Source organism: Parasteatoda tepidariorum, chromosome 1 (genome assembly GCF_043381705.1).
Source record: "Parasteatoda tepidariorum isolate YZ-2023 chromosome 1, CAS_Ptep_4.0, whole genome shotgun sequence".
Lineage (NCBI taxonomy): Eukaryota > Metazoa > Arthropoda > Arachnida > Araneae > Theridiidae > Parasteatoda > Parasteatoda tepidariorum.
Genome location: NC_092204.1, coordinates 79,038,958 through 79,063,934, shown reverse-complemented (window position 1 = coordinate 79,063,934; position 24,977 = coordinate 79,038,958). Strand labels below are relative to the sequence as shown.

General features: G+C 31.8%; 1 protein-coding gene across 1 annotated transcript; it reads left to right on the top strand.

The window, feature by feature from the left end:
* Positions 1–3,324: 3,324 nt before the first annotated feature.
* Positions 3,325–8,590, top strand: LOC122269679 (uncharacterized). The gene is made up of 3 exons (XM_043043860.2): positions 3,325–3,633; positions 3,988–4,137; positions 5,878–8,590. The coding sequence occupies exons 1-3, from the start codon at positions 3,433–3,435 to the stop codon at positions 8,086–8,088; spliced, it is 2,562 nt and encodes an 853-aa protein (XP_042899794.2). The 5' UTR covers positions 3,325–3,432; the 3' UTR covers positions 8,089–8,590.
* Positions 8,591–24,977: the final 16,387 nt, after the last annotated feature.

The following is a 24,977-nucleotide window of genomic DNA, read 5'->3' as shown; positions in this document are numbered from 1 at the left end:
GCCCCCCCCCCCTCTACTCGTTTAAAGCACCTTGTTGAAGATCATTCATTTTAACATGACAAAATTTTCTGATGTGTCCCATTCTTCCGCAGCGGAAGCATTTTATGTTTCTCCTAGAGCTATAGCATCTGTTTGTCTCTGATTCTGATTTGCTGACTTTAGCAGTTAGCTGCTCAACCTGATCAGCAAGCTTTGTACAAATTGAAACAAGCTCATCCGCAGGAGCCGGAACGGCCTCAGCCCTGTATACCTCATTTAAAGGGGCTGTAAATGGGTTTTGCACATTCTTAACAGCCAAAAAGGCTTGTTCTTCAATTTTGGCAGCTGATTTTACAGCTTCTAAGGTTAGGGGATTTTTTGAGAGGACCCCTCTTAGAATTTGGGGATGCAGATTTGTTTTTAGCATATTGATTAGCATTTTTTCCTGTTGGATTTTTACAATAGCAGGGTCACATCCTAAGTCCAATTTTTTGACTTTTTCAATTGATTGGGCAATAAATCTGTCCACAGGAGTATTAATGTCATGTTTAAATGACATAAAGTCAAATAATGCTTGATAGGGAGAGATTTTCTCACCAAAAGCTTTCAAAAGGGCTAAATCTTTATATGTTTTAACAGATTCCCAAATTTCCACACTGAGGTCTCTTGCCTCATCAAATAACCTATCTCGTAGGGCAAATAATTTGTCACTTTCTGACCAGTTGAACTGAACTGCATAATCTTCCAAACGTGCCAAAAATTCTTTGATTTTCATACCACTGTTCCCACCCCTAAAAATTGGCAATGACATAAGAGATGAAGCCGTCCGAGCCACTGGAATAATATTGGCAATTACGTTTGGAAGGCCAGACGGATCAGTATTCTCATCAGTATTCATGATTTAAAACAATAATATAGTACAATAATACAAATTCAATAAAATCAAACTGGCATAACCTGGTCACCCCTCACAAATTGAGTCACTTCTTAATAAAAATACATGTGTACAATAAATGCTGAAAGTAAATTTTAAAAAAAAGAAAAGTCACGGCACCATTTTTGCACCGTGAGTATTAAATTTTTGGTACAATTAGAGTTGAGGCCAAAATAAATATTAGTATGAACAATCTTAGTGATCGTATAGTGTAAACAAAAATTACCATTACTCAAAAAAGGAAATATTAAATTTGCCAAAAGGTTCAAGCCAAAAGAATTAGTTTTATTTATAAAAAAAAAAAAAAAACTTTACTTACCCTCAGCTTTAGAGTACACATTTGCTGAAAAGAAAACTACCCCCCCCCTTTTATTACCTATAACATGTTAAACAAAATAGAAAAAGAAAAACCATCACTTCATTAAGAAGTGACTCCAATCATTAAGATAAAAAAAAAGGTATTTATTGTAGATAATAGCATGGTAAATTAGGCATAAAGAATATAATTTTAGGTTTTAAAAAGCAAGGTGGTTGGCAAGGTTTACAATTTGTAAAACTTAAAGTTCACTAGATGTAAAATGGAAAATAACCGTCCAGTAGCTGCATTGAAACTATTACTATGGCAATTAGAAAATAAACGAAATCATACCACGTGCCCTCTGGCACGGACTTGATGGCACTTCATCTGGATGTTAAAACAAACAAGATCTTGCTCGTCGTTTCATCTTCCTTTTACACAACTTATTCTTTACATAAGCTTCTGTGCCCACATGGCACGCGTTTCTATGGGATTCCACGTGGCTTTCTTCCTTCAGCCAAAATTCCGTGGAGCACGACGTCTATCAACGAGGAGATCTAGCGAGCGAGAGAGAGAGAGCACCGCGCACACTCCTTTTTATATACTTTCCAAAACGCCACCATTGCCAACACCTCAAAACTCACAAAAAGAAATAATTTTTCAAAAATAATATTATTGTTTTAACAATAATCGAAAAATAATTACAAAATAAAAATAACTTGCATATGTTGTGAAATAACTTAATCATTTAACAATTTAACCAAGCTCAAAAATTTAATTACAAAAACATATCAAATCAGCAGAAGAAAAAAAACTTAAACTGAAAGTAACATTAAAAACTTGGATCTTTACAATCCAGTAGAACTGATGCTGCCACCTGTCTGCTTAAAAAGAAATTAACTGAACAAATGTTTAAAAATGAACTGAAACTTGTTCACTATTAATTAAAGAAACATAAAATATATTTAACTATGAAAAAGTTAATTGCCCAAATTAAATTAAATATCTAAAAAAAACTGATTTCTTACAAGAAAGAAAAAGTATTAAAGTTTATCAAAAATAAAAGAGATTTAAAACGTTAAAAGGTTAACGAAAACTTGTAGAATTTCTGAATTCTACAACTGATACAAAGACTTTTGTCTGAAACACTAATGTTTACTTTTAAATGACTAAATACTTCGTTGCGCAGTTCTATAGTCTAAAAAAGTTGTGCATCCTATGAATTATGATAAAAATAATTTTATAATAATATTTTATTCTCTTTTCAACTGAAAACAACCCTTAATGAAACTTTGATACAATTATTGTAAGATAGTAGCTCTTTTCTCATATGTCGAAGATAAATTTCATTTCAAAGCGGTAAGTAGGTAAAAGTGTAATTTTCTAAAATCCGCTAGTTCCGCAGTGGATTGATAGTAAAGACACGGCTCTCAATGAAACACAGCTGACTGCGGAAAATAAGAGGTTAGGTGACAACTTTGATCAACTTGTATAGGGACAAAGGGTGCACGGTATCGATCCTCGTTAAGCTGCTATTCTACCGTAAGGCGCTCTACTTCGCTCGCAGGTCATTGGGCTACCAAAGCAGAGGATACATCTTTTCTGCAGAGGATCGAATTTGCGATGGCATGTCTTCGGATCATCCTCAGGGATGTTTCCCAAACCGTAGTCAATAACCTATTGTGCAGCTCTAGTACGATGTAAATAAAATACCTACCAACCTAAAATCCAACTTCCGATCTCAATAATACTAACTCCTTGTTAATTAACATTGAAATTGTTTAAATTAAATATATAATGTAAAATAAAATGAATGATTATAAATGCCCTAGTGTCTCTTCACTGTGTTCTTGTTTCACATTATGATTTTAAAAAAAATCTGTAAGTTCAAAGATAAGGCGCATTTATAAATCCTGCAGGAGGCACACCTGAGTTTATGCATGCCACTGACACCTCAGATGATCATGAATTTTAAGCCTTAAATTTCAATTCTTAAAAGGCTATCCATATACTGTTAAATAGATCCAACCATTCACTTCTCACTACCATAATTGATAAGCAAGCTATAAGTGAGAAACAGCCAAGAGCTCCAAAAGAGCCCGTCATCATCACCACCTACGTTAAACCTAAAAAAAGCGATACTCGAGTTGTTTTCCAAAAATTCTTAATGTTATTATCGCGTCTTTATGTGTTAGCTGAAATAAAATATAACTCATAAAGTATGTCTTATAATCGATATTATAAGCGATATTTAGAGCCGAACTGTGTTCCAGCAGATCGAAAAATTCCTCGAAGCACGAAATGTCGTAAAGCTAGGAAATATTTTCAGACTACTTCAAACGAACAAGTTAAAGCAACAGCATCTTCCAACTACGGTGAATCAACTAATAGTGACTCGAGCGATGCCGATATCAGCTTTAAAGTAAGTTTTATTCTTTAATTAAACTATTTAATACTAATTTGTAAAAAATTAATAGGATTAACAAAAATTCAAAGTTTTATTATAAATAAATAATCAAATAAGTTTTCTATCCTTTCACATCAAATTTATCAGTATCAAATTTAGAAATTTTCAATAACAATTTCAATTTTTTTTTTTTTGTAATGGAAACGCTAAAGTTTATTAAAATTTTTAATCTTTGCATTTCTTTTTTTTTAAAAATTAGGAGAAGAAATCTTTTGATTGTATTTTTGAGCACTTGTTTTCTGGAATTAAAAATTTCTGCTGTCTGACTTGTTTCAGTTTAAGAAAAAATTCTTTTGTATCTATTTGTAGAACCAAGAGAATAAAGATATTTCCATGGCTGGATGTTCTGATGAAAAAGATATTTTGATGGTTATTAATGATGATGCTATACAACAAGATGCTGAAGACAATTTGGATATTGATAATGATGCTTTTGAGCAAGATGAAGCAAACGTTTTCGTAAGTAGTACATAAATTAAGTAGTAAATCAACCTGACACCCCTTACCAAGGGTGTCAGGTTGAAGTGCAAATATTAGTTGAACAAAGTGCAATGTGAATTAGTGCAAATATTGTTTATATATGTATATATGTGTTGTTATGTATTATTTCAGTACATATTAAATAAATGAGCAGGATCTAGCATCTCGCAAACACATTTAATAACAACTTAACGAGATACACAAACACAAACTGAAACTAAACATAAATACAAACTGAAACTAAAACTAAACAGTTAACACACAGTTACAGTTAATCTGGCTGATGCCACAATATATATATATAGCAAAATAAATAAAAACAAAAAAACACAAAGAAAAAAAAAGAAACAATAAGCTCCTTTGTCAATTTATGTAATTTTTGCATTTGCAAATCCATATTGGGCAAATCAGTTGTTATAATTATGTGTATATATTAAAAAAAAAAAAACTGTGTAGATCGGGAAATTTATGCTTCTTTCTCTTTTCTGTTTCATATATTTTTTCTTAAAAAAATATTTATCTTCTTCAAATTATCTAGTATATATTACCTTGCACACTTCCATTTTCGGACCCTTCCTTGGTAACCAACAGGTCAAACGCATTTCAGTAAAATAGCGAGAATGCACTTAACCCTTTATCTACTGACGGTACTTATAAGTACCACCTTAATAAATTAGTTCAAACGAAATAAATTTCGCACCGGGGAGATTTTCTTTCTTGTATATTCTTTAGTTATCAATATGGTAGCTAAAAAAAAATATATTTATGAAAAAAATTTCAGTAGTTCATAATATAATGCCGTAGATAAAGGGTTAAAGCATTATTTCTTTAGTTACTCTCAATTTACGCTTTTGCAATCTTGATACGAAATTATTTTTAAATTGTTTCTTGTCGCAGTAAGTTCTTTTTTTATCACTTCTCGCTTTATATTTCATGTTATATTCTGTTTTTTCTTTATTTTCTGTTTTTACGTTTTATTTTTACTTATTATGTTCTTTTTTATTTATTTGTTGTATTTTCGTACAAAAATTTTTGAGTGCTCCTCACACTATTGTATCCATATATTTTGCTTTGGCCATATTGATGCAATATACGGTTCAGAAGCAACAAATTTTATACTTAAAAAAAGAGCACACGATAGATTAAGTACACCTGTGGGCAGATAGCGACCAATTATCTTAACTGGCAACTAATGTGTTTGGTGTCATCTCACACCTTTAGCTTAATTTTTATCTGAAATAAACATTCCAGAATATTATAATTTTCTGAATTTTATAAAAACCTTTGCTTACAATTATTTTTTTAAATGAAACATCTTTACTTTTCAATTTAATTTACAATAGTTTCCTGTTACTAAGCTTGTGATTTTTGCCTACTAGGTTTGATTTATTAATCTTAATTGTGAGTGATTAGCCATAGGCTCTGCTGGCAATTGATTAAAAAATCAAAAGAAAGAAATTTAAACTTTTTAAAATTATACATAAATTTTAATACCTTTCAAATGCCTGCGGAATCTCTCAAGTTAACAAAATGTCTTAATAAGTTAAATGAACAACAAATACAAAATAACAAGCATAGATGGAACACAAAGAACTGAAACCAAAGCTATATTAAAATATAGCTGAAAAACAGGTTTAATTTTAGGTACAACCAATAAACCTTTCTAAAGTTTGATTGTTTGTAAATAAATATGGGTTAAAATATTTTGTCTATTTTCAGAACTGTGTTGAGGAAGATGATGGTATTCAGCAAGAAGATTTCTATGAAAAACATCAGCTCAAAATTTCTATATCTAAAAAAGATATTTTAACTCTGATAATGGCTTTTTCTTTGCGATACCAGGTATCAGACACTGCGATTCTCAGTCTGATTGAAATGGTGAACATCATCATAGGGCAAGAATTCATCAGTCCAAGTTTGTATCGTTTGTGGAAAATGTTTAGTTGTAGCCAAGAAGATATTGTTAAAACTCATTTCTTTTGTGAGAAATGTCACACTTACATATCTCATATTGACAAGAAAATCACAGTTTGTTCTAATTGTGGTAATAAAGTTCAGACGAGTGATGTACAAAAGTCATCCTGTTTTCTGAGTGTCTCACTTGAAGCTCAAATAAAGAATTTGATCAATTCTGGCACACTTAGTATACCGTATATTCAAGATTTCAATAAGAGTATGAACGTGCATAATCAGGTTTCTGACATAAACCATGGAAAGTTGTATAAAAAATTACGAAATGAGAATGAATCTCTGTTTCTAACGTATAATTTCTCAGTCGATGGTCTTGCTGTATTTAACAGTGCGAAAGGATCATTATGGCCAATTTTGGTGGTAATCAATGAAATTCCTCCTACGCTTCGTTACCAAAATGTTCTATTAGCAGGCATATGGTTTGGGAAAAAAGAGCCTAAAATGGATCTGTATTTGAAGCCTTTTGTAGAAGAGGCTGTTAAACTTGGGGAGAATGGAATTTCTTTTGGGCCTAACTCAAAGCATACAATAAAGGTATTTGCTGCATGTTGTTGTGCTGATTCAGTAGCACGACCATGCATCCAAAATTCGACCCAATTTAATGGCTATTATGGTTGTACCTGGTGCAAACACCCTGGAGTCCTTGTAAATAGTGTTGTAAAGTATAGTTATAAGGATCATTTACTTTATGAGGACCGAAGGGAGCAGGAAACCATTAAATTAATGTTTGAAGCAATGCACAAGGGGAAAAGTATACAGGGAGTGAAAGGACCCAGTGTATTGCTTCCCATACCTTCTTTCAACATTGTTAATGGTTTTGTACCAGATTATATGCATGGGATTTTTTTAGGAGTGACCAAACATCTTGTGTCTTCATGGTTTGACACTCGGAATAAGTCTTGCAATTTTTATCTTGGTTCTCCTACAATGTGTGGTTTGATAAATGACCGCATGAGTAAGTTTATTTTTCCGCATAATGTTGGGAGAATTCCAAGAGGCATAAGTGAAAGAGCCTTGTATAAAGCTTCCGAATGGAAAAACTTCCTTCTCTTTATATGTTTCCCATGCATAAAAGATATTCAAAAGCAAGCATATTTGGATCATGTTAGTTTGTTGGTGGGTGCTGTTGAAATTTTAATGCAAAATGTTATAACTGTTGATGATTTAAAAACTGTTGATTGTTTATTGTTGAAATTTGTTACTGAAACACAATTATTGTATGGCGAAGATTTTATGACATCGAATATGCATTTATTACTTCATTATACCACGAGTATTGCCAATTGGGGACCACTTTGGTGCCATTCAATGTTTGTCTATGAAGGGTATAATGCCACTCTACAATCATATATCATGGGCACTCGTGGTGTAAAAACACAAACCATCAGAAGATTTTTACTGAATCAAGAATTAATATCTAACTTAAATAAATATCCAGTTCATGTTTCAAATTATATCTCGAAAATTAACTTAAAATCAAAGCATTCTCAGAAATTTATTAAGATAGGAAATTTTAATTTATATGGAGCACCGCATACACAAGTTAAAGATATATGTTCAACAAATTTCCCCACTGGTTTTTTTCTCCTAAATGGTTTAACTGAAAATGCTAATATTCAATATTTTAAGCGTATGACAATCGAAAATATGTTGTTCTCGACAAAGTCTGACAAGCATTTGAGAAGGAGTGATTCCTTCATATATACTCAATCAGGTTTTGGTAAAATAATCTTTATTGCTTTGCACCTCAATATTACAAAAGTTGTAGTTTGTATTCAAAAATATGAAGTCGTAACAAAACCTAACAAAAATATAGGTAACATGTATATTGTGAAAATCTCAGACAACTTCATAATTCTTGATCCAAATGAAATAGTTGGCAAGTGTGTTGAATATGTTGATAATTCCGGTGTCATAACAATTTCTAAAGTTCCTGTATCGCATGAATTGTGTACATAATTGTATTTTAAACGCTGTGCCATGGCAGTGTTTTTAAAAAATGCTTAAAGGTGCTTATTTTTGATTTTTAAAAGCCCTTTTTTTTTTGATAGTTAAGTTTTTGATATGTTGTCCGGAAAACAATTACTCAAGATGAACTGCACCACTCTGCACCTGAGAAGCCCTTCGGGAGGGAGGCGAGGGAGTGATGCAGGGATTCAAGAGTTGTGCCTGCTCTTCATCATCCCTTTGTTCTTCGAGTATCAGCCCATATTCGTTGTAAATATGTATCTAACTTCTTTAACTGTAAATATTTTATTCTGTATGTGTTTTTATTATCCTTATTGTTTTTCATACTGTATTTGTCGTTATTTAACCCAGACTGCTTTTATTTTTACGCCTGTTCTCACAATTTTGGCAAATGAAGGAGCCTAAATTGCTCATTTAAAAAAGATGCACCCTACAATTGTGTATATAATTTTATTTTTAGCGTTTTATCATACTAGTGTTTTTAAAAAGTGCCATCTACCGACGAAAGGTTTTCTAAACTGAACATCTTCCCCAGCCTAAACTATGCTCAGCAATCAAGCGAAAGAGGACAAGATTGAGTTATTATGCTTTTGAATTTTCCTTTCACTGCTTATTTTGCTTATCTTGAAGAGATGATGCTTTTCAGATTTAGTTCCAGCCTCCTATATAGTCCGCCAAAATTAATGCATCTGTTGAAAGATTAGAAACCACTTCAAGGTGCACTGCCTTAGTAGCAAAGCATTCAAAGAGTGCAATATAGGACTTTATCGTGATTCTACTTCTTGGTACATTAGGTTTAGTAGTAAATGGTCCTCCAAAGTCCAGTTTAATGTTTAGGGATGGTCTACCAGTGTTGAATCTACTTGTAGCCAGGTCATCAATAACTTGATTACCAGATTGGGTCTTGAGACGAAACAAATCAGACATTTTTCAAGGTCTCTTCTAAGCACATCTCTTCCAGAAGGAATCCAAAACTTTTGTTGGGTGATAAACAATTTCAGCTGAGGTCCACTATGTAATTGAATATATGATAATACATCTATCATTTATCATCATACATACTATCAGTTTGGTGAAATAATGAATTTTTGGAAGATGCATTGGGTGCTTTTGATTTAAATTTGAACTTTTTACTCGTCCACTAATGTTTTCTGTATCTAAAAATATACTTAGCTGATGGAGTTTGCTGTTCTTAGGGAGAGGAGTTTTTTTTTTTTTAAATGATTAAACTCCTGGTAAAGTTCTGATTCTTGACTTATCTTAATAAGTCTTTATGGACCTCTCAATTTCTTCAAGATGAAAGTATGCCGAAAACTTAAGTGGACTTACAGTTGTTAATAAAATGCAAGCACCAAGAGATTATTCAATTTAGAGGTGTAAATGATGAAAATTTCTCAATGATTGTTAAAAAGTAATTGTTTTTGGTACAAACTGTGATGTTGTTGAGAACTACAACTTATTGTTCTTCACATTTTAGATCTTGTTCAGTTTGCTATGAAACAAGAGATGGGAACTTAAAGTAATCTTGTCTTAACCATCATTGTGGTCCAGTCCAAAACAGATGATTTCTCAATTTTGATGTAGAAATAACTTTAGAAGCTGAATTAGTAGGATTTTCTTGACTTTTTACTTTCTGTCAAGTTGCTTCTGATGCCAATTCTTGAAATTTGGAAATACTATTACAAACAAATGTTTTCAATTTAGTAGGATCTGCCTTTAACCAGTTTAAAATGATTTGAATATCCGAAAACAAAATAGTTTTCTTGATTTGAATGACTTCCTGCATAAATTCAAGAACTGCAACATAAAGTTGTGAAAGAAGAAGAGCTGCCATGAGTTCCAGTCTAGGCAACGTTATTGATTTTACAGGAGCAACTCTTGTTTTTGAAGTAATCATTGCAACATTTATTTTTCAAGAACACAATGTCTGTAAATAAAAAAACCGCAGCATATGCACATTTAGATGAGTCAGAAACCCATTAGTTGAAGTTATTATGGATCATCAGAAATTTATTAATGGATCATCAGAAACATATCTGGAAATCTTAATGTCTTTTAAATGTTCCATCTGATTTTTGAATTGAAACCATGTTTTTTCAATAAGGTTTGGCAACGAATCATACCAAGTGGTTTTCTTTCCAAACCTTTTGCATCAGGATTTTTGACTGAATTGTTGTAAGTGACAGGAAACCAACAGGATCACAAATTTTAGCAATAAAAGAAAGAAGTTGACGTTTTGTCAGCTTGCCTTCGGAAGTGGGATTTATTTTAATTCTGAAAGTGTCTTCCTTGTCATCCCAGATAATGCTCAAGATTTTCAAAACGTGATCTCCTTCAATGTGTAGAGATCTGGAGGAGCTGCACAATTCAGATGGTTTATTAGAAGCCCACGTATGAGTTGAAAATCCTTTTTTTCATAAGCTCTATCATTTGAATGACTAGTTTTTTTTAATTCAAGAACAAAAAGATTCCTCGTGCAACACTGAAAAAAATGCAATGTGAAAGTGCGTACTTTTCAGTTTCCCACAAAAGTACGAAAGGGAGAGGAAAGTTAATATTGAGTGAATTTAAAGCAATTATTAAGTTATGTGAGCATTTTACAATAAAATGTTAAGAATCTTGTGTTTCTCCAATTTTGCAATCACACAGATCACTGGAACTTAAGCCAAATCTTATGCCTTGAAGTTGCAGTGTCCAATGAGAAATTGTGTCATACGAATCACACAGAAAGTTGCAGAAAAAATGTTGGTTTTTAAGTCTGATTAACAGATGGAAAGAAGAGTGTAGTCAGTGAAGCATTTGTAGAAGCTTGATATTGTTTGTTCCACACAGTTTGAACTTTATGCCTGGCTGAAAGTCTAAAAAAAGATTTTGGGCGACTTTAATCCCAAATGGAATTAAGATTAGTCGAAAGTCAGCTCTTTCATTACTCAGAACACCGGAGTAGCCTCGGACATGTGAAAAGAACACTGATTTACCCTCCGATTGGAGTTCATTTAAAATGATCTGCGAATTAACAATAATTCTGTTAAAAGAAGTGATGCATTTAAGTGCAAATACCGATGTAAGGGAATCTGAACAGATTAGGAATTTTGGTGAAAGAGATGAGTTGTTTGAGATCCATTTAATAGAGCGGTAAAGACACAAAAGCTCAGCTTAGAAAACCCTGCAGTTATCAGGAATTCCAATTAGGTGGTTCTCAATTTCTGTATTATTACAAAAGATCACAAAAGCCAGGCCAACTCTGTTATTTAATTTGCTTCCGTCTATATAGCAAACAACTGGGAAATCACTTTCAATACTATTGCAGATTTTAATGGTATCAATAGGTAATCGATTACCTGGATGTGGAAGATTAGTTAATGAGAAATTTGACCTTAATGAGATGTTGCTGTTGTTTTTATAATCCATGTTTTGTAAGATATAAGTATCAATGGGAGGAAAACCTAATAAAGCAAAACAAGCATCGTAGCTAATAGTCCTTTATTCTCGCACAATTCTAAGAAGAATTCTTCTCTGAACTCTATGCAGATTATGTATATATACTTTTTTAAGTAGGGCATTACCTCATACTCTAGATGTGTAGCAAATGAAAGGAACAATTCCCTGTTTGTAAATTAAACTCATAACATTGAACTTAAAACCAAAAGTATTGCATGAGATCCGATTCAATCTGTGAAGAATATTTGCACATTTTTTTTTTGATAAATAAGAAATATGTTTTTTCCAATTCAAATTATCATCAAGAATAACTCCCAAATATTTAATTTCACTAACAAATTCCAGAAGGTTAATCAAGGTATAGTTGTAGATTTGAGTAGTCTTTATTTTTCTTTTTGATAACCATGATTTTAGACTTATTCGAATTGAAATCTAGTTTTTGTTCTTTGGACCATTTAACAATAATGTCTAGGATGGTTTGTGCCAGTAAAAAAATATTGTCCTAACATTTGCTTTGCAACCAGATTAAAAGGTCATCAATAAAAGCAATTGTTTTACAGCCATTGATGTTTGAAAGTATATTTAAAAGTTTATTAAGAATAATGTTCCATTATCTACCCTCTGAAATCAAGCCGAAAAATTTCTTGATAATTTTTTTAATGGCTAATATAGTTAAGAAAAGAGTTCTTTGTCAGAAACTATTTATTTCATCATGATCATGTAAAGTGTTTAAAATTATTTTGCCTTTTGATAACGTATATGTGGCTTTAAAATATTTTTTGACTGCTTATTTTTTGTTGAAAGATTTGGCTATATAAATAAAAGTATTACATAAAATAATTATGTTTGTTTATTCTGAAAATATTTANGAAATAATTATGTGTGTTCATTTTGAAAATACTTACAATTTTTATTAAATGCACATTTTACACAATTAAAAGGCATTATGTAAAATTAAAAAAAAATATTTGCTCAATTCATTTTCATAGCATCACTATATGCAAATAAATATTTTTGCAATATGTAATAAAGATGGACTATATTTTTATTTTTCTCGTCACACATGAAAAATAGGTTAATTTAATTTTGATCTGTACCTCAGAAACATCACTTCAAATTAAAGTCAGACATAAATTTGAATGAAAGAATCTTAAGGGAATATATTTTTCTGCAATATTGACTAAATTTTTTTAACGTGATATTCTATATAATGTAAAAAACCGCGGGCTTTGTTCTGTTACTGCCTAAGAAATTAATTTGGCTATAAATGTCAAGCTATATATTTTGCTGATTATTTTTAATGACTCAGTTATAAATGTATTATATTGATTTGAATCTGTTAGAATTTCTAAAATAGAACTACAAGAAAATGCTGGCTATTTCGGTTAGAAAACCTAAATTAATTAAAAAAAATAAATTCCATATCATTATGTTCTTAAACATCCATGTTTCCAGAAAACCTTGTTAATATGTTTTGGTTAAATTATAGCGAATGCAATATTTAATTTGAATGTATATAATCCCAAAAATGTTTTTAAATGAAGCAAATTCAAATGCATTATCTATTCTAGCAATAATGAACTTGTATTAAAGTTAGATCCAGGTTAAAATGTTTGCTATTTATTTGCTAAACAAGCTTAAAATGCAATATAAAAGCANAAAAAAAAAAAAAAAAAAAAAAAAAAAAAAAAAAAAAAAAAAAAAAAAGCTTGATCTAGCAAATATATTTGCTGGAACCAGCAAAATTACTAACATGTCATGGTATGTATTGGCACACTTGTCTAGCTTACAGATACCAGCTTGTGTTGCTGGAATATCTTGCTAGACTAGCAACAATCACGACCATCAGTTACTAGTTTCCTGTGCTATTCCAGCATGAGAATTCTACCATCGGTTGCTAGGAATTTTTGCTATTCCAGCAAGAGAATTCTACCATCGGTTGCTAGGAATTTTTGCTATTCCAGCATGAGAATTCTACCATGGGTTGCTGGGAACTTTTGCTATTACAGCATGACTTTGAAGTCAGCATATTTTTGTTGGTGGTTCCTGTCTGAATTTTGAGCATGCATGAATTTTGCCTCATATGAGACTTCATAATACACAAACAATATTTTTGGAATGATAACAGCAAAGTGGATCAGTTTTTACCGCTTTTTCCATCTAAAGAATAAGTCTGTATGGTTTTTACTTTTAACACATAACCATCTAGAAGAGACCTTTTGAAGAAGCAAACTGTTTTGCATTTTTTATTCTTACATTTTACAAATTTTATATTTAATTACTCTTCATAATAACAATTTTATAATCTTCATAATAAATTAATAAAATTTAAACAAGTTTTAGGTATCTATTTTAAATAACTATAACAAGCACTAAGGATTTTATTAAAGTAAAAAATGCTATTTTTGCCCAAGCTGTCTGTAAAGTATATTAAGCTGGCAAGTATAAAAAAGCATCTAAAAGATTGTTAAGGAACCTACCTCTCCAAGCTTGGGAGCCAGCTTAAACAGCTAGCAAGCATGAGATGCTTGTCCATAGCTTATCATGCTAGTACAATGTATGCTAGGTATCTAGCATGTGATGCTGGCAAGCATAAAAAAGCATATAATAGCTTGTTAAGGTACCTAGCTCTCCATGCTAGGGCGCCAGCTTAAATAGCTAGTAAGCATGAGATGCTTGTACATAGCTTGTCATGCTGGTACAATGTATGCTAGGTATCTAGCATGTGATGCTGGCAAGCATAAAAAAGCATATAATAGCTTGCTAAGGTACCTACCTTACCATGCTAGGGAGCCAGCTTAAACAGCTAATAAGCATGAGATGCTTGTACATAGCTTATCATGCTAGTACGATGTATGCTAGGTATCTAGCTTGTGATGCTGGCAAGCATAAAAAAGCATACACTAGCAAGAAAATCTAGCAAACCTAGCAATACATAGCAAAAACTAGCATAATTTTGTTGCTGGAACCAGCATGAATTTTGACCTGGGTATCTAAAATAATTGATCGGAAGAGCTTAAAANATATATAAAGATATATATATACAATAGTTTACTCGTTCTTCTTTCATATGTCGTATAATTTTAAAATAAATTATATATTCATTTTAAAATTATATACATATTATATATTTTTAAAAAATTAAAAATAAGCTTTACCTATACCCACGTATTCTTTCACAATTTTTTAAACTAGCTTAAATATAATGAAATATATTTTTATGATTAAAATTAAAATTAATGTTTAATATATTAAATAATAAATATTAAATATGACTAAAAAATGCTTTTTTTTTTAAAAAAAAATGATTTCATGATACAAACAATAAATGATACTGCGTTGACAAGTCCTTCTTCATTGGAAATAAAAAATAAAATTCAGTACATGAGCGATGTTTAAGAAACACAGGAAATACATGCGTGATCTATAACGTGATAAAACCTTCAAGTACCCAGATATAAATCAAATTTTTCTACAAAAATTTACCTCATTGAACAATAAGAAAGCTTTAAATTACCGTTTGAAGTGTAATTATCCCCTAATCACTATATTTCAAATTCTTTCATCGAGTTATATATCCTTAAAAGTAAATCCAAAATCTCCCCCCGTTCACTCTTCATTTTTTTAAAATAAAGTTAAGTCCTTTCTTGCACGCCTCTGACGTTTTAATCTCCATTCTGTGATGAGAAAGAGGGTGGAAGTTGTTCAGGATTTAGTTTTTTAAGTTATTGTCAATGAAAGTCTTAATTACTAGTTCCGGGAAAATGTCAAGTACCCGACAGTTGGCAGCAGATGTTAAATAAAAAGTAGATTCATGTATATGTAGGTAAATAATTTGATTTTATAATTTAAAATTAAGATTCTTTGAAATAGATTAATATACTTCAAAGCTCAGTAATTATTGCTTATTAAATTTACTGCAAGAGAATTTTTATATTTCCTTTTAATTATGTTCGCAATAAATTTAATATGTGTTTTGATTAGCCATACAAAACAATTTGAGTTTTTAAAGAAATTTATATTCGGAGTAAAAATGTAGGAAAATACTTGTTTTAAAAATTTAGGGGTTTCACAAAGTAAAAATTAAAAAATTCATTTTAACGTTTTCTCAGAATCTGAATTTGAATAAAATAAAAATTTTAAAAAAATATTGTGAGTTTGAATTTTCTTGAGGGGTTTTGAATGTAAGAAAATTGGTTATTTTTGCTTCTTGCTAAGCATAATATTATAATTTTTAACTGCCGTTGAAACAGCCGACCCTATTCTAAGTTCACCTGATCTTCAACTCCACAGTATCGTAATTTTGAACTACATTCAGACGACAAGGAAACTAGAGGAGATGTAACGTTACCTCGCTCAAGAATGTGAAGCGGTATTTAGCCTTTGCACTTGGTGCCTGCCATTACCAGTTCACCAGGGCCATGCATATCCCGTTCATGAAGTTATTATTGTGCACAACGTGTTCCCTTCTCTCCACACTATCTGGTATTCACAATCAGGATTCATCGGTGACTGGACCACAGTTGATCACCACAAGCAGCAAGTTCCTATCAAAAGCGTAATAGTTCTCGACGATGGCATGGTTAAAGCGGGCCGCATGAAACAAGTTTACGTACGCGCACACCAATCTGAATTTGGTTTCTGAGAAAAGCATGTATAATGGTAATAGGTGCAAGGTCTGCAGCTATCTTTATTGGAGTGACATTTCTGTTCCCTTTCGTTACTGGGGGCACATGCGGTCTTACTCATGTAATACTGGGGATACATTCTTGGAGTGTGCTTCTAGAAACTCACTCCACCGGGATGCTATCTCATAGCATTTCTCTTTTCAGCGGTCTGTCTTAATCGTGAAATGACACTCTCATTGTTTCGGTAACAGTGGTGACATTTTGATCTGCTCCCTGTCGTCTAACTGCTCCTCCACTATCATAAGAACTCAAATGATACCTTGCTTACATTTGAAATTGAATCATCGCAGCACCACACAAAATTTCACAGAAATAAGTTCAGCAACCTATGGTGCTATTTTGATCTTTGTCTTTATTTTCCACACAAATTGTTACGAATTAATCTGAATCGTCAAGCTGGCCTAACACACACGGTAGTTTAATGTCTTAAGAATTATTTTACAATAGCAACAAATACTCTTTTTACCAGACTTCCATTTTTCCTGAATTTTCTTGTGTTTATCCGTTTTCGATTCTTCATCATTTCCCCTTCATATTTAGATATTCTCTTATAAATCAGATAAAGGAAATATATTTCACATATTTATGAATAACGCCAACATTCTCTCAATGCATCTTGATATCTTAAATAAATAGATAAAACTACAAAGAAAATAAAGTTATGCATTCACTTCTAAAGCAAGCATCCAAAATCCTCCTTATAAACAAAAATTCTTGGTTTAACTTACATATCATACTATCTTGTGTCCTTTTATATTCAGCACCATATACTGTTTAGAATTTTAAAATCTCTCACCCGGCAATGGCTTAAGGAAACCCTGGTTCAAAAAATACTTCAAAACTTGAAGGATATTTACTTTAAAAAAGCTTCCCGGAAAACTGGGATTTGGGTTTGAAAATGGCGTAGATGGAATGTCATAAAAGCCATAGAGACATTTATTGAAGCGAACCGTAAATAAAGTTATCCTTTAACGGTTTGATTTCAGCCCCTAGCATATGTTTTATAAAATACCATAGGTTTCCCCCAAAACGTTTTCATGTCCACAGATCTGACATTGAGAAGATGGATTTTCTTTTAGGGTGGATGTTTTTGATGAATAGTACGAATCTCTGTCTACGACTTCATTCTTCACTATCATAAATTTCAGTTGCCGGCATGCAGCTGGGATGATGTTTTAAGATTCTATGCAAATGGATGCCTCGAAAATATCAGTGTTTATGTTCTAACATTATCAATCATGTAAGTTGTTTCCGAAAAAGAAATGATATAGTTTTTTTCTTTTAAGTTTTGGGATGAATAAAATATTTGCATTGGACATGTGTAAAAGTATGAAGTATTTTTGGGTGGTAAAAGTAAACCACAAAAACTAAGAAATACTTTAGTTTATACCTCATAAATCCATATGTTATCAATATATCAGTCCTTATGTAGTATTCGGACTAAACTAATCGAAAAATATCCTGTTTCGTAATTTCATCTTTCAAAAGTCCCTTTTTATGTTTAGTAGTAAAACGGTAAACTATACATTTAGTTTATCCATTCATTTAACGTTTATTCATCTGCCCAATTTATTCATTTGAAAATCGAATGGAATCCGTTTAGCATTACGTTTATTAGATTAAGTCTTTTTCATCGTAAATTTCATAAGTTGCCGATCTATTTCCCGACTCAAAATTGAGTCACGAGGTTGATGAAAATGAATAAAAAATTTCTAATGAAGAATTTAATTTATATTTCAAAGCTGAAACTTTTTTTTAATGTTTTGAATTTATATAGATACATATAGGAAAATGTATAGTTACTTAATGCTTATTTTAATTATCCAATTAAACTTTAATTTATCAAACCTATTGTTAGTTCATTAATCCAGTTAAATTAAATTTTCTGCTTTATTTTTATATTATTATGTTTATTTACGACCTTCCATTCTTGTTAATTTTTGACAACTTTAATGAAAACCTTGATTTTGAAGTACAAAAAAGGTGCTATAAAAAATGTTGCTGGTTAAAGTTTATTGGCTTAAAAGTCAGAAATGGCTATACTGCGACAGTCACATTGTTTTATTATTTTTTAGAGTTAGGGAGATAGAAGCTATTTCAAAATGGTAGCTAATGCATCATAAAATAAATTTATGAAAACAAATATTTTGATATGTTATTTTTGCATTTTTTTTTTAATTCGTAAGAAATAGCCTTTGGAATTTAACGGTACCTATTTCGCATTATATTTTCAAATATCAAACAACGTATCGCATTATATATTGAAAAACTCTGTGCATCACGTTTAAATTAGAAAAAAAAGATAGATTTTTTTTCAATTGGAAATGAAAATATAATAAAAAGATTAAAAATTTCGATAAGACTTTTTCCTATCGATTCATTTTGTCAAAGAATTTTAAAATTGTCTATTCCGTAGAGAAATAATACGAATGCAAGCAAAGATAGTTTCCTGTAGATTTCCTTTTTTTTATCCTTCTTTAATGCAAACTTTGATCTTAAGGCAAACAAAGAGGAGCGACGAAAAATGATTTCTGAAGCCATGCTTCCTCAAAAGCCTCGAGGACAATTTTCGCATCCTTCTCGAATATATACTTCTACTTTTTCCTTTTTCTTTGCCGAAAAGCAAATAAACGATGCTGGATTTCATATCACCACCATTGAATTCTCTGTTCAAGTTAAGTCATGAAGTGAGCGGCTCTCCATAACGGATGAATTCATTCTTGTTGTGTGATTAGAAGTCCGATTCTTTGATTTTTCTTAACTTTTATCTCACGATCTATAGAGTAAATAAAGGATATTGATAAGAATGTTAGAAACAACACTTGAAACTTGAAATCTCTGATGATTATTAAAAAGATGTATCATATTCCATTCAAGCATTTTATGTTACTGGCACAAAAGTAAACAAATATGTTTAATGCTTGTTTTGTTATGTATACTGAGAGCGAGAGTTTTAAAGGGCATTGCTAAATTAACCACGATTATTTAACTCTTAAATATTTGACTTTTAGATTCTAAATACAATTATAAAAAATATTGTTTAGTATATCGAAGGTGGTAACATTTTTTTAACGTTTTTTTTTCACTCCCTTGTTTTCTTAATTGGGTACTTGCACGACAAGAAGGCACACAAACATGTGACCAATGACCTCAGCGCCATTCGATCGTTTATAAGCAAGATGGCGTGTAAATGTCGAGCTAAGCCTCTCCACATAAGTTCGAATGTTACTTAACCTGAAGTTAATTAAATACAACTCCTTATGGCGCATCGAATTTGTTTAAATATAATTTTTTCTCTTCTAAGTCTTTTGCTTCAAATAAATTTATTATTTGTCTATGTATTTTATGGTAACCGTGATATATATTTGTTTTGTGTTCCAGGCATTTCAATTCATTATTAATTTGCTTATGTTCTACATGGCATCGAGAATGCCTTTGTCTTAAGTATGAAATATTCATTGAAGGAATTGAAATCTTTGTGAAAGAAATTAAATGGTAGTTAGGTATTTAATTTACGTCGCACTAGAGCTGCACAATGTGCTATTTGTGACGGTCTGGGAAAAATCCCTGAGGATGATCCGAAGACATGGAAGACATTGCAATTTTGGTCATATGCAGAGGTGATGGCTCCCCTACTTTGATAGCCCGTTTACCTGCGTGAGAAGTTAAGCACTTTACGGTAGAACAGTTTAACGAGAACCAACACAGCGTACCCTCGGTCTCTAAGCAAGGTGATCAAAGTGGTTCCCCACCCGCTTACTGACTATAGTCTGCGATGCTTGACTTCGGTGTTCAACTGGGAACCGTGTCTTTACCATCAGTCCAATGAAGGATAAAAGAAATTAGAATGCGTCACTTAAGGGATTTGATACTTGATGGGCTTAGCTTACTCGAAATAGAATGGGTAGAACATTTCATAACGTAAGCAAATGCAAACTCACACAACAACAATTGCAGGTATCCAATTATACCTAAAATATAGTCATTCCTGTGATTCTCTTATATAAGTTGAAATAACAATGTTAGACAAACTAGACTTTTCGTTGAATTAATTCTATGAAAGAATTTTGAAAATTTTTATTCTGTTGAGGAATAATAAGTATGCTGGCAAATATGGTTTCGCGAAGATAGATGCTTTTTTCTTCTTTAATGCAAACTTTGTTCTTAAGTCAAACGAAAAATGATTTCTGTAGCCATACTTCCCTAAAGGCTTCGAGGACAATTTTTGCATCCTCTCTGAATATACATCGACTTTATCTTCCCAGTAAAGTACGTCTTCTTCTTTATCTTCCCTATCTGGGTGGTAAAATAGTAGAAATGCTATGATATATGTTATTTCTACTCCTTTACCATTCAGACAAATTTAACTTACAAAAATGGAATCATTGAAATGTGAATAAATTTATAAAAGGAGTTTTTATATCAAGGGATGGATCAGATAAGTGTGTGTTTTAACCATTACTGTATACTATGAAATAAGAATATTTTGCCTTATGATCGCATATTATTATTTCAAATACAAAAGAAACAAAGCAATGTTCTTAAATGTTGTCATGATCCCTCGTTCCAGAACGATCTCTAGGTTCTAAGGTCTTTGCTTTCAAACGAGGCAAATTAGCACAAAAACAACAGTCCTTTATTTTCTGCTAACGTATTTCTCAGTTCAATGGATGAGTTGCTGACTCCTTTGCAGATGACACTCATTCTACTATTGTTCCTGCATTTAATTGATCATGCCATGGAGACCCACCTACCATTGGCGACTGGCACATGTGTCACCTTCCATTCTGTGCATCTTAATCAGATTAAAATTATATTGAATAAAAAATTTATTTTAAATTTAATTGGTACACTTTAATCTAAAATGCATAGCCATGTTATACTTATCAAAAAAAGGTGAAATCTAAGATACACAACAGGTAGACGATTGCTTAAAACGTCTAAGACGAGAAAAGAGTCGTTATTTCACAAGGTGGTTTCATCAAGTGACGCCAAGCAGGCACGCGAAAAAAAGCAAACCTCCTCTCGGTCACCTTTATGCAGAATGGAATCGATACAAAAAATCAATCAATAAATATGTTGAAATGCTATCCCGGTTAAATTCACCTTAACTGAGAAAATTACGCTGATTTAATTTAGATAGTTTACATTTCGTTCGAGAAATTCTGAAACTAGGTTTAAAAAAATCTTAGGAGTGGAATTTCAATGCTCGTGTGATGTAGCAACATCACACGTACTATATAGCAACAGATTAGATAGTGTTATAAGCTAATTTTGAACAAACAACTTCTGGAGTGATGGGATCTAGATTTGTCTAAAAAGAGGTTTTCCATTTTTTTTAAGCATGAGCCACATTTCTGTTTACAGCACATTATGCTTAACTAGAAATTTCTGACAGCTGGGAGTAATGATTATTCTCCTGCTTTTATTGAAGTAACTTTTTCAAAATGTCACCAACATGGAAAATTGTCTAGCGATGTTTTTAAAGCTGTATGAAGTTCGAACACCTGCAAAGAAGTACAGATCGTAATTTGCTCGTAATTGCTTAGATTAAGCAAGTAATACTCAGAAGTCACCACGTGGAGGTGGCTGCGCATCGATCTCCACACTTCATCAAACTGTGTTGCTTCATTTAGTTTTAGTTTTTGGTGGGCAAAAAAAAAGAACAGACCACCCTGAATAACTTTTGATCTAATGATCGGATATTCAAGTTCTAGGACTCAATCTTAATGACTCGTGCGGGTGACTTCAAATATGCTTATTAATAAGTGTCGATGATATTTTAAGTTACGAAATCAGTCCCAAAAACGTACTCTGAATAAACATAAAATTTTTCCGACAGTTTCGGATTTTTAACGTCCAAAATATAGGGGATAGCCGCAATCTGGGAAATATGGTTAATGTTAATTTTACTTTTAGCGTATTTTGCTATATCTCGAGAACTTTTTATAGTGAATAGAAAAATTTTTACGCACAATTATAACATTCGTTTATCCAAAGATAATTCCCCTTTTAGTAAATATTTATTATTTCATTAAAAATGGTCAAAAATTTGAATTGTAAGGTATACAATTTCTTGCATCATTTTAAGGAATGTAATTTTTTATGTTTCTTCACTAATTTGACATTTAGACATGTAATTTTTTTACTACTAAACAATCAATGGAATGAATTTCAAATTCTTAAAATAATCATCTATTTTGTTGGTTAACAGTTCGATATTAACCTATATTTTCACAGTTATTTGTGTGTGGAAGTGAGGAATTAAAAGAATCATTGATTAAATACGAATTAAAATGTTACTGCTTTATATGATAAATTTGTAAATAAATCAGAATATGTTAAATAGCTACGATGACTTCATTTGTAATAGTTAATATTTAGCATTACAAATATTTGCATGCATTTTTGTTTACCATTTGTCAAATTTTAAAATTTATCTTCTCTAAATAGATAAACAAAAACAACTACAAGTACTTAGAATTTTCACTTCTGCTGAAATCTGTGAATTAGATGCTTCGCAATATTCTCTTAGAATAAACGCATTTCAAAAATTCAATTTCAGTTATCACGAGTTTCGCCAGCCGGTTATCTTATTAACGTTTACACGCGTCCCTTATTTGATTCGCGCAAAGATAGGTGTTCGGCTTGAGAACTGCTTACAGTTGTACTAAAATACAGAAAACTAAAAATAGTGCGTGTGTTAATCAGCTTTCCAGTTTTAAAACGCAGATTGGAACATTATAAATATTTTTAGGAAATTAAATGCCTAGAATTTTTGCTGCGGGAAGCAATGCGATGCATTTATAAAACATCTTCATTTGTTTTATCGTAAATATATTTTATAATAAAATTATAGTAAAAATTAAATTTAAATGATGATTTTACGGTGCAAAGACTATCTGAAATCATGATTCTATCCACTATTTGTTTTGCATAATAAAACTTAAATTTCTTTTTGTACTCACTTTTGCACAAACATTTATCAGACACATACCTTTACAAAATATTTTTGTACAGCAGTGGACTGATCGTAAAGACACGGTTTCCAGTAGAACACTGAAGTCAAGCATCAATGGCTACGGTCAGTAAGTGGTCAAGTGGGAGACCACTTTGATCAGCCTGCGTAGGGACCGAGGGGGAATGGCATCGGTACTCGTTAAGCTGTCCTACCGTAAAGAGCTCGAGTTCGCACGCAAGTCGTCGGGATAAAGCAGGAGAGCCAACTCTCTGCAGAGGATCAGAATTGCGATGGCATGCCTTCGGATCATCATCAGGGATACTTCCCAGACAGTCGCCAATAGCCCATTGTGCAGCTCTAGTGTGGCGTAAATAAAGTACCTACCTACAAAATATTTTTCGAGAAATATATAATTTTTTTTTGCATAACGTGCTGGAAGAAAAGGGATTTTTAAAAACGTTTAATTTAAACTCTAAATTAGGGGTTCCCCTAGCCAAGAGATATCACCCGCCAAACGCTGTAGGAAGCATGGAGGTAGCCCCTGGATGCATCCTGGATGCTATTACCCTGGATGCATCTTCGTGCTGCCCTTTCCTGCACTGTGCTACTTCTCTCTATATTTGGAAGTGGTTTATAAGCTTTAATTGAGCACCCTAGCCAGCATATATATGATGTACCAATAAATTATCTTTAAATATTAAGGGTGTACGACTTATATTACGTTTTGTTGGATGATGAATAAAGTTTTTATTTTTTTCNGGGGGGGGGGGTGGAGATCAACAAAATTACTTTTAATTTAAACAGAACTACTTTTTAGATTTCATCAAATAGGACTCTACCTAGGATTCGGATGTTTTTCAGACTTAAAATAGTATTCTAAAAGTACTAAATTCTTAGTTATAGTATTTTAGTAATAGTATTCTTAATATTTATTTTTCGATTAATTTATTTAACTTTATTTATAGTTTCCTTCACTTACAGATTTACAATATAGGGGAATGTCAAGCTTTTTGTAAAAAATGTCTGATAAAGAAAAAAAAGAAAGCGATTTTTTTACCTGTCTTTCTGAAATAAAATGGAAAACAAATTCACTCGAGCTATAAAGGTCATATTTCAAAAAGAAAAAGGATAGAGTTGAGAGAACTTCTTTCAATATAGAATCTCTAGACCTTAAAACGATTCTTTAGATACAGTATTTTCTTTCGTCATCTTCGATGAACTGTCTATCAGGTGAATAAATTAGTTCTGCAGTGCTTTTATAACCCTAAAACTGAAAACTGGAAATCTCAAGAGTCTACATAGCATGGAGCCTTTCAAATATCATGGGAATCAACCTTTGGAGTAGGACTTATTGATGGAAGTAAATCCATATTAGTGTAATGTCAAAAAAAAAAGAAAAAAAATACTCTAAAATGTTCTTTGAGAAGAAGAACGTTGCATTCTCACTTAGAGAATGTCTCACTCAGCATTCTCACGTTGCATTCTCACTCAGAGGGCATATTAATGGAAGTGTAGAATTAATATCAAGTATAGAGTAGAACCTGTCATCAATTGGAAACGAGCATAAATTGTTTGGGTTGAAAAACGTATGTTCTACCACTTAATTTACGCTTTTACAGTAATAGAAATATAGGGGATAATATACAATTAATCAGATGGAAGGAATAACAAATCATTAGGGAAAAAAACAAGCATCATTACAACGGAAATATTATATTAAGCCTAAACAGAAATATTCCAAAACAATTTCGGTAAGACCTAAAAAAAATTTTTCGCTATATACTAGCATA